The 10,554-nt window shown below is 41.1% G+C and overlaps 1 protein-coding gene across 1 annotated transcript; it reads left to right on the top strand.

Moving 5' to 3' along the window:
* The first annotated feature begins 2,875 nt into the window (after positions 1-2,875).
* Positions 2,876-4,606, top strand: LOC108051804 (antigen 5 like allergen Cul n 1-like). The gene is made up of 3 exons (XM_017134024.2): positions 2,876-3,080; positions 3,412-3,830; positions 3,897-4,606. Exons 1-3 carry the CDS (start codon positions 2,889-2,891, stop codon positions 4,120-4,122), a joined length of 837 nt encoding a protein of 278 aa, XP_016989513.1. The 5' UTR covers positions 2,876-2,888; the 3' UTR covers positions 4,123-4,606.
* Positions 4,607-10,554: the final 5,948 nt, after the last annotated feature.

The raw sequence follows: 10,554 nt of genomic DNA, 5'->3' as shown, positions 1-10,554 counted from the left end.
AGCTTAATTAACTTAAATTGGGTTGAATGGGTGGGGCGATAAGAAGGCGCAATGCGCCGGATTCCTTTTTACTTTTATATTTACGATGGCGGACTGAAAGGAAGGCAAGCTTGACACATTTTCTTTGGCATGCAAGACACGGACAAGTTTTCCACGCTGGCGCTTAAAAACTTTTCACCTCCCACTCCCCTCGGAAAAGTCTCGGGCAGAGGATTTTCCGCAGCTAAGCTGTTGAGTTGTGGGAAGCGCGGGGGATTGAAAAGCGAGAGCCGAGTACTTTGACGAGATTTGCATAAAATTAGGGATTATTGTTAGCAGGATTCGGGGCATTGCGTGGAAATATTGAACTTTATGCGCATATTGATGGCTGGCAATCCTTTGACACGGCCCCAGAGATTCCGACTCCCTGCAAAACCTCAAGGCCCCCATTTTCGGCCCCTGCCCAATTTTCATTTAGCAAATATTTGAGGTCCAAGTAGCTCGCTTTGAGTTATGGCCAAAGCCGCAGTCGGGCCTTGCAATGGCCAATAAATCAACTCAAATGCTTACACACGAACACGGACAATTGTGGTCATTCAATTTGATTATTCAATTGCAAGATTCTGACAGCAACCAAGGAAATGCACACAGATGTGTTCTACAGATACGAGATACCAGGATATCCAAAGGATATCCAGATGCCCAAGACAAAGGCTCGGCCCACGGATAATGGCATTTTAAATGCAAAACGCTTGCATTATTCTGCTGCTGATCCCCGACTTCTGCTTCCTTTGATTGCTGGCCCAAAATGGAAGACCAAAATTTATGGGCCAGTCCCGAAAAGAAAGTTGTCTCTCTATTAAAAATAAATTATAGACAGGGCCGGGGCGAAAAAATTGTATTTGCCTTCGGCCACGTCCGGGGCCATAAATTTCCGCAAAACAAACTGACTTTGTGGCCAAGTGGGGAAGGAACGGGCAACAGGTGCACGCGTGCTGGCCACATCTAGGAGTCCCGAGTCCTGGCTGAAGGACTTCCGGCCAGAGGCTGGCCCCTGTCTGCTGTTTAATGCATGCCCTTTTCACATGGACTGGGCTCAAGTTCGGTGTGGCCTGAACCCAAAGCGATAAATCACAAAAAATGTTGCTCTTTTGCATTAAAATTTACAACCTACTAAACAAGACAGACGTCCAGAGTTGCCCACTTGACATGTGCACGCGCGCCTTAATATTGGAGTCTGTGGAATGAGCGATTTCGCATAATTCAGGCATTCATCTTGCTGGCCAAAAAGCTATGGCTTAAAGTCGAAGGTCCGTTGGGCTAATTAAGTCCACTGTAAGTTCGCTATAAGTTCGCTGTCGAGCCAATTACACGCAAATCAACTGTGGGCCCCAGTTGTCAGACAATTAGCGACCAAGGCGACTCAGCTGGCAACCCGGCAAAAGCGTCTTTGCCCGTAATCAATTGAGCGATATTGAGTTATTATGCTTTTCAAGCTGGCTTTCATAGGGCGTGGAGGGGGGGAGTGGGTGTGTGTTCGGGAAAGTTGATGCGGTGCGGTTGCCCCCAAATAGCATTTAATGTGCCCTAATGCGAATGGCATTGACATCCGCTTCACTGGGGGAAAATATAGGCCACACAAAGGTTGTTAAATTAAAAGGAAAACTAATGACAATATAAACTAATGTGAAAATATTTTCTTATTTTATAAATTCCATAAGATTTTAAGGCTTAAACATTTGTATTTTAATGTTTTTTTGGAATTGATTGTACTTATTAAGATACATTGATATTAAAACCCATATAAAAAAGTTTTTTATTTGTTTTTGTAAAATGGGTAAAGTATTTTCATAGAATTATGTATCGGTTCACCAAAAATAAAGCAACAGCAAAAGATATGGGTAAACCCTTCCAATTCTGTAAAACTAATACATTAATTAGAAACGCTGTTTGGTTATATAAAATTGTAATCATTAAAAGATTTGAAATAGATTTTAATCGCTAAAATCATTTATATTTCCTTTCTCAAAAAAAGCGGTCCAAAATTCAAAAACTCTCTTTTCTGCAGTGTTACATCCAACGAAAGTGAGTCTGAGTCTGAAGGCACTCAGCTGTTAAACGCGACAACGATGATGACAGCCATTTTTGGTAACAGAATGTTTGCTACAACTTTTCGCGGCCAATTTTGTGGCCCACTGACTGACAATGGGAAGTGGCAAAGCCTGTAGCTGTCTCTGTCGCTGTCGCTTTTGCCGTCCCTTTCCCTGAATCTTTACCCGTCTCTTTTACCGAGTCCGTGGTAATTTGAGGTTGGTAAAAAAATCCCCCATCAACAACAAAATGGAAAAAAAAGGTTGCAGAATTTAGGGGACATAATAATCCGAACACGTCAAAAAATATTCATATGTTTTTAAAAATTTAACGAGTTACAGTCCCTATTTGGTTCATCATGTTCATTGCTATTAACAAAATCCAGCATTTTATGTTAATTAAGCCCACATGTGACCCACATCCTAAAGTCTAACTGGTGTAATACAGCTGACAACCTAAGTAATCAAACCCAATCAGTTTCCGGGCGATTTCCCCAAATTCTATATCTAAACCATTTGTTAATTCTCAATAAGAATTTGGAATTAGGACTGTAGTAAAAATCTAGGTTTGAGTGCAAATTGATTGGATATACGGATACAATAACAACAGAACTATCTCACCTATAAAACAGAATGAAAAGCAGCACAGGTTTCATTTGTGTTTATCCAATATCTGTTTAGAGACAATTAAAGTCGCGAACAGATATCAATAATCATAATGAAGAAACAACTTTCAGCCGTTTTTATAAGCTGATTCTCTTTATAAACCAGAGCAATGGCTAATTTAATGCGCAGTCGAACTGAGCTAAGCCATCGATCATGAAGATGTCCTTTGTCTTGCTTTCACTGGTCTCTCGATTCCTGGGGGCCACAACGCAGCTTTCAGTGAATGCGGAAGATGTGATCACCACAACTATGCGGACAATGATCCCCAAGCCACCGAGTCCTTATTGCCAGTCCAAGTTGTGCCCCAAAGGACAAACCCATGTGGCCTGTGAAAGCTTTTACAAAGTGAGTATGAATCGAAGTCATAAACTGAGGTGCTCGTATATCAACAAAATTTAAAGGGAGTATTTTTAATAAATATTTATAAAATGCTGGTTACAATTTAGGGAATGGATAGATTCAGAAAACGAACTGTAACAAACTGAAATCTTCTCAAAAATTATAATGAAAACCCTTGACCGTTTCTATATAATTTTTCCAAGACTTTTAATAATTTTCATTTGCCAAATAAGTAGAAACTTCTTTATATTTCGATTGTATTTAAAATTATACCCTCGATCAATTGAAGGAAATTTAGGCGTTAAAGATATAGATAATTCCCGAAATCCTTCTTCAGAGTCTTCACCGCACCTGCGCCGCCAAGGAGACGACTTTTGTGAACATGACGACCCAGGCGGAGAATATCGTGAAGCACCACAACGAGAGGCGTTATCTGTTGGCCAGTGGCAAGGACTCCTCTCTACCACGTGCCGCTCGAATGGTGGCAATGCAGTGGGACGAGGACCTGGCCGCCGTGGCAGGATTCAATGCCAGAATGTGTGTGGCCAAGCACGATGACTGCCGCAACACGGTCAAGTTCCCACGATCCGGCCAGAACATCATTGTTTTCAATATGACGCGACGAGTGGAGAAACAGCTGATGGAAATACTGTACCCGGAGCTACTGTCCATTGCGGTGAAGACCTGGTGGTCGGAGGCCGAACGGATGACCGCCGAGAACATGGACCTCTATCCGTGCGATGAGAAACTGCAAAAGTAAGCCATGAAATACCTTAACTGCATTATGAAGCCTCCTTTGACCGACGGCACTCCATTCGACAGCGCCTACCGCCACTTTGCGGTCATGGCCGTCGAGGGCAACTCGCACGTGGGCTGCGCTGGACTGCGGTACGTGGTGGGGAACCTGACCCAGTTCAAGCTCACCTGCAACTACGCCAGGGCTCCGGTCTGCGGACAGCCGATCTACCGCTTCCGACCCGTCGGATGCCAGACGGGCCGCAACAAGAAGCACTCGTCCTTGTGCTCGCCCACCGAACTCTTCCGCTGAATTTTTCAAGGGGACACACACACGCACATCTCGAAAGGCCCCACATTAACGCATCTTGTTTATCCATGTTTACCCCGAAAAACCCTGGCCATAAATACCATTCAACGAGTGGCCAAAACGAATGGCCATGTTCCACAGCTGCCCATGCAAAATTCAAACAACTCCATCGGAATGGAATTTCTGCCAATTTCCTGTGACGAACCAGGCCCGAGGTCCTTGGCGAGCCTGGCAGGAAGTATCGATGGCGGTGCAATTACCTGCATAACAGCCGGGAAAAATAGCCACACTGCGAAAATATGTTTATAAACGCTCGGAAAATATAGAGCTTTGGAAACTCGTTTTACATTGCTTTTTTAAGTCGATTTTTTTTTTAAAGACATTTCAATACAACAATTTAGGAGTATAAATAGAGGCAATTAAATATATTTTTTAAAATCGATGTCATTGATTTTAACACATTAAAAAAACCTAAGCATCATTTAAACCCATTTTTTTTCGATCCAGCTTATGTAAATAAAACATAAACAATTTTTGGTTTTTTGTGTTTCAAAATTTCATTAAAACCGATTTAAATGTATTCGAAATTACTTTTGAAAATTTAACAAGAAAATAAACTTTCATATATGTTTAGATACATATACAGGTCACTAAAATTAAATACCAAAATATTGTAATGCGGTTATACATGGTTTCATAGTTATAGTCTTAAAATCTACTTTTGATCGTTCTATTTTCCAAACTTTTTTTTTCCCTAAGTATACTTTGCGGTTCCAAAGAGGAAATGATAGTAAAAATGTTATTTTCAGGCATTTCTATCTCAGTATAAGGGGCACTCTAAGGGAATAAGAAGGAAGCAAAATGATGCAACGCTCTTCATTATCGCAATCCTCACTTCCGTCGCCCCTTTATGGGTGTAAACAACTTGGTTAGGACAACTTGATTGGGCTGAGCTCATTTAATTTAATTTTATTCCTGCATAAACTTTATGGCTTGTTTAGGATTGGTATTTAATGGGCAATCGAGTGGCGTTCGGGTCATTAACCGACCCCGTTGCAATGCCAATGGGGAGTGGATAGCCCCCTCCAAAGTGGATGCTGTTGCTGAGGAGTATTGCTATCGTAAAAGCCAACTACCTCTTAGTGCCAACCGGGGTGTTAAACACGTGTTTTTCTTTCAGATACGGAGCTCCATAGAGCTGATACACCATAGTTAATTAAAAGTGCCACACCGATTGAATGGCGGAATGATATTCATTAGACGCGGAACATAGCCCCTCTGTTTCCAATCCGATTAGCACTCTCCACTGCACTGCCATTCCATTATTTTATGCGACTTCATTTGATTGAAATGCATGAGAGTTTGGCGGGATGAAAATGGCAAAGCGGGAAATCGACTTTTCTCCCAGCTGGCATCTGGTATTCGGCTTGGCTGGCATTTAACTGGAGGTAACCTCCACCTCCACCCACTGTTAGCCACTTTCCATTCGCATGTCTGACACCTGGCGAGAGAAAAACTAAAAGTCACCACTTCCGCAGCACATAAATTTGAAGCGCTGCTCGTTTTTGAGGCTTCCTGAACCCCAGAAAAAAAATGCAACAAGCTGGGCGGGCTGAATAAAAAAATACTAGACGGTGTCCTTCCATTTTTCCATTTTTCCCTTTTTTAATATTTTTTTTTGGTCGTTTTCCTCTCGCATTGCATGCCAAATTGTTCATGTAGTTTGCAGTTTTTGTTTCGCCACAATTTGTTTTGCTTTGGTTCACCGTTCCCACTGTTCGCTTTTCACTTTTCCGTTTCCGTTTAAGCACTTGAACTTAAAGCATTTTCATTTTTTTTTGCCAGGGAGCGTCGGGGGCCAACAATTTATCAAAGTTATGGCCGTGGATCTGGAAGTAGAGCAAATGTTTGGACCCACCATGAACCCCTCGAATAAATATCTATTAAAGCCCTTCAAGTCCTCAGATGCAAGTGAAGATTTACGGGGCTCCGGACTCCTGATAATGGTGCATTAGCGTGTAAAGCGTTTTCGATGCACTTCCCACGGAGACAGTTCCACTCCTGTTCCCCTTTTCCCCCTGCAAAGTCATTATCATTGTCAGCACGTAAAGCTTGCTCGCATGTTCAATATGTGTTTTCAGTGGCTGTGTGAGCGAGTTGGGTTTTCGCGGCTTTTCCTTGCATTATGCCTTTGACCGCACTTTTCCTTTGTCTTTCTCTTTCTCTCTCTCTCTCTCTGTTCCACAAACACACACTGAAAACTCAGGTGGCAAAGGTGTCCCGACCCAAAAGGCAAAAACCACTTGAAAGAATTTTTATTTTATGCCGCGAGCTACGCTCTAAAAGGTAGGAGAGAAGATAGAGTTTATTGGGGCAAAGTGCTAAAGTATCGAGGCTTTAAGCATTCGTTGCCTACATTTTTAATGAAATTAGCATTAATATGTTTACAGAATATAAGACAAGCCATTACCAAATTAATGATAGTATCCAAAATATATAAACCGTAAAACCCCTCCTGGAAAGCATTTTATTTATTGATAGTAGAAAATATATTCTTGTAAAAAAGAGTTTACTATGCAACTAAAGTACTAGAAATGTTTAAAGGAAATAGGATAGTCATAAAGTAAAATAAATAATTTTTCTTTTAAGACTTATTTAATTTTTTGTGAGCAGAAATAATAAATATATCTAATTTGCTCATAACAATTTAATGAAGAATCTAAAATAACATAATTAGTGATGGTATATTTCAAGTTTTATTGAATAATTAGCACACTCTAAGCTTATGTATAAAACTAAGCCACAGAAAAAGTTTCAGTCTTTACTAATAAAATTCTAAGCTAATAAAATTCTTTTAAAGCTGATGTTTTAAAGAAAATCACATCAGAGACTGCTTTATCTGCATTTTCTTGAAACTTCCATTTATAGTTGGTCTAGAAAAGTTTAGTTGCCACTTCTCGCGCCGCTTTTGAGCTTATCAGCTCATCGGGAATTGCCTTTGGGGGCTGAGTCGCACCCAGCACAGCACTCATCATTCGGTTCTCGGTTATTTTTATTTTTATGACTTCAACTTCCCCTGGTAATGGAGCTCGGTTTACGTTTATTAGCATACTTCGCAGTGGCTTTGGCAGTGGCTCAAGGTGCGTTTAATGGCGGACATCTAGTTGCCTGCGCCGGGCACTTTATGACTTCATTAGGAAGCCATTTACGAGTATGTGCTTCAGATGTTTTCCGCCCGCCCATTTGCTATATATATGTACTTATATATATATATATATTCCCCCGATTCCGCCGTCTATCCCGCTCTATCCTTTGTGGGCCCGCGCTGAAGGCCAATTGATTTGTTATAGACATTGGCAGCAAGATGGAGGCTTCAGGGCGAGAAATCGAGAGTGGGGACTGAAGCCGGCTGGAGCTAAAATCTAATGAAATTTATGCAAGCGCTGCATTGCGGCTAAACATGAATGGGAAGCCCCGAACTCTCACTCTCACTCACCTCGTCCATGTGGCGGCCACTTTTACCTGGCTTGTTCGCCAGTTTACAATGTTCCACGAGTGTGTGTGGCTACACTTGAAAAAATCAATGACTGAGATGGAATAAAATAAATATTAGAATGTTTTCTTAGCTTGCGAAATTATGTATTAAATTATATTAATGAAGAGAAACGTTGAGTATAAGTGAGCTATTTATCTACCGCGAATACCAAAGATAAGAATTAAGAGGAATACCATTTGAACAAGATCACTGAGCCATGAGTTAAAATATAATAATAATATAATAATTTGACCTCCATTTTGCTTTGGAACATACACTTTAAATACTTTTCTTAAATTTATCCATATGCAACTAATTTGAAGTCTCACATTTTATATACGAGGTGTGTTCAAAAAGTAAGGTGACTTTTCAAATTTCGCGGGCAACATATTTTCGATTATCGATTTTTTTGTTTTGTTATATTGGTACACTCTTCCCTAACATCTGTACCAAGTTTCAATGGAACATCCTCTTTTGTTTGGTTGTGAGAGGCGTAAAGTTACAAGTTATTTTGCGAGCTCGGCGATTTTTTGCTATCGAAAAATATGGATCAAAGGATTTGCATCAAATTTTGTGTAAAAAATAAAATTAAGTGCTCTGAAACACTTGAAATGTTGACAGTGGCATACGGTGAAACTGTTCTGAGTAAAAAAAATGTGTACAAGTGGTACAAACTCTTCCAAGATGGCCGGGAAGATGCCAATGACCAGCCTCGCTCTGGACGCCCAAGCACGTCAACAACTGATGAAAACGTTCAAGCAGTGACGAAAATTGTTTTGGAAAATCGTCGAATCACTATCAGAGAAGTTGCTGAAGATGTCGGTATATCGCTTGGCTCGTGCCATGAAATTTTTTCAAACGTTTTGGGTATGAGTCGTGTGTCAGCGAAGTTTGTTCCGAAATTGCTGAATTTTGACCAAAAGAACCGTCGCATGAGCATCGCTCAAGAGCTGTTGAATGACGTCAACGACGACCCAGATTTACTCAAAAGGGTCATAACTGGAGACGAATCATGGGTATATGGTTATGATATCGAAACCAAAGCCCAATCGTCCCAATGGAAGAGCCCAGGCGAGCCAAGACCGAAAAAAGCACGCCAAGTTCGATCAAATGTCAAAGTTTTGATCACTGTTTTCTTCGATTACCATGGCGTGGTGCATCAGGAGTTCTTACCATATGGTCGTACGGTCAATAAACAGTATTATCTGGAAGTTATGCGCCGTTTGCGAGAAGCAATACGAAAGAAACGTCCAGAATTGTGGAAAAACAATTCATGGCTTTTGCATCACGATAATGCCCCTGCTCACTCATCTTTGCTTGTGAGAGATTTTTTGGCCAAAAACAACACCACAATAATGCCTCAGCCACCATATTCACCGGATTTGGCCCCATGTGACTTTTTCTTGTTCCCAAAACTGAAGAGACCTATGAAAGGACGGAGATTTGCAACGATTGAAGAGATAAAGACTGCATCGCTGCAAGAGCTCAAGGCTATACCGAAAAGTGCTTATGGGAAGTGCTTTGAGGATTGGAAAAACCGTTGGCATAAGTGTATTGTATCTGAGGGGGATTACTTTGAAGGGGACAACATAAATATTGATAAATAAATTAATAGTTTTTCTTGAAAATACAAAGTCACCTTACTTTTTGAACACACCTCGTATAAAAGCTTATAAAAGCTTATATTCTATTCTTTGTAAATAATCCAATTATACAATTTAAAATTTAAGTGTTTGAAGAGTCAAGAACTATAAATAAATGCTTGCTTAAAATTTAATTTCAGAAAGCTTATTTTTTTCTACATTCCTTTATAATTTGTTTTAACTTGTTTTTGTTATTAATTTTCTTAAATAATCAAGTGGTGCGTTAACTTTTGTTAAGTGTACGGCTGACCTACATAGTTCCCGGGCCAACGAGAGGGAAGGCAGTCGGGGTTTTTATGAACACTCTGGGAAATGCCTTTGTCTCGGCTGTTAGCTTAGCTAAAACCCGACATCGATGGCCAGCTGGAGCCAGATTGGCGACCTGTCTCCCCTCCGAATTGCCCCAGTCGAGTCGAAATCCCAGCCCCGATCCGGGTTCAGCATGTGGAAGTAACAGTTTAGCGCTCCAACAGGCCCCAAGTTGCATGGCGCTGGCACTTTTCACTTTCGCCCCGAAAAACTAAACTCGAGCATATTTCTCTGGCAAAGGGAAAGTTTCCAGTCCTGGCGGCAACAAATACAATTTGTGCTCGGTTTTTAAAAACAAACAACTTAAAGTGCTCGGGAATGGAAAGGATGAGCATCCTGATACAAGGTGTCAGTCTCCTGCCAGACAGCCCGAAAGGAAGGAAGCTTTTTCAAAACGCCAAATGATAAATGCATTTTTAATGGAGCACCCAAGACGCCCGAGGCGGAAAAGCGAGCATTTTCCGGCGGCAAGGCTTAGCGGTAAGCGTGAATGGGAGCGAATTGAAAGTCCTTTCGGGTTGGGCGGATGATTAAGCTAATGTTGTGCTCCTTTAAACTCGACGAATTTTTGTTTCAATTAACCGAAGCTAGCAGACGTACAAATTGCCTCCCGTTCCCTCAACTTCCAAACAAATGTTCGACACGTGTGCGTTAATAAATGGCCCGAATTTAACCTTTTGCCAGGGCAATTGCCAAAGCTTTTATTTGTGCAATCAGGCCGTAATGCAATGGAACCCTGTGCCCTCTGCAATTGTTTCTACTCACATTCCTAAGCGGCGTTTCCATTTAATCAATATTCAAAACACAAAGCCGACTGAAATGGAGATAGCAGAAGTTTCAATCCAAAATTGTGGCTAAACAAAAACTAAATGGTAAGCAGAAGCGATGGCAAAAGGTCGAATAAAATAGGGAGAGGGTGCGAGCGCCTAAAAGCATGCCACACAAATT

The sequence above is a fragment of the Drosophila rhopaloa genome, unplaced genomic scaffold, assembly GCF_018152115.1.
Source record: "Drosophila rhopaloa isolate 14029-0021.01 unplaced genomic scaffold, ASM1815211v1 contig_163, whole genome shotgun sequence".
Classification (NCBI taxonomy): domain Eukaryota; kingdom Metazoa; phylum Arthropoda; class Insecta; order Diptera; family Drosophilidae; genus Drosophila; species Drosophila rhopaloa.
Note: the sequence above shows the minus strand (reverse complement) of the source record. Positions and strands in the feature narration are given on the sequence as shown.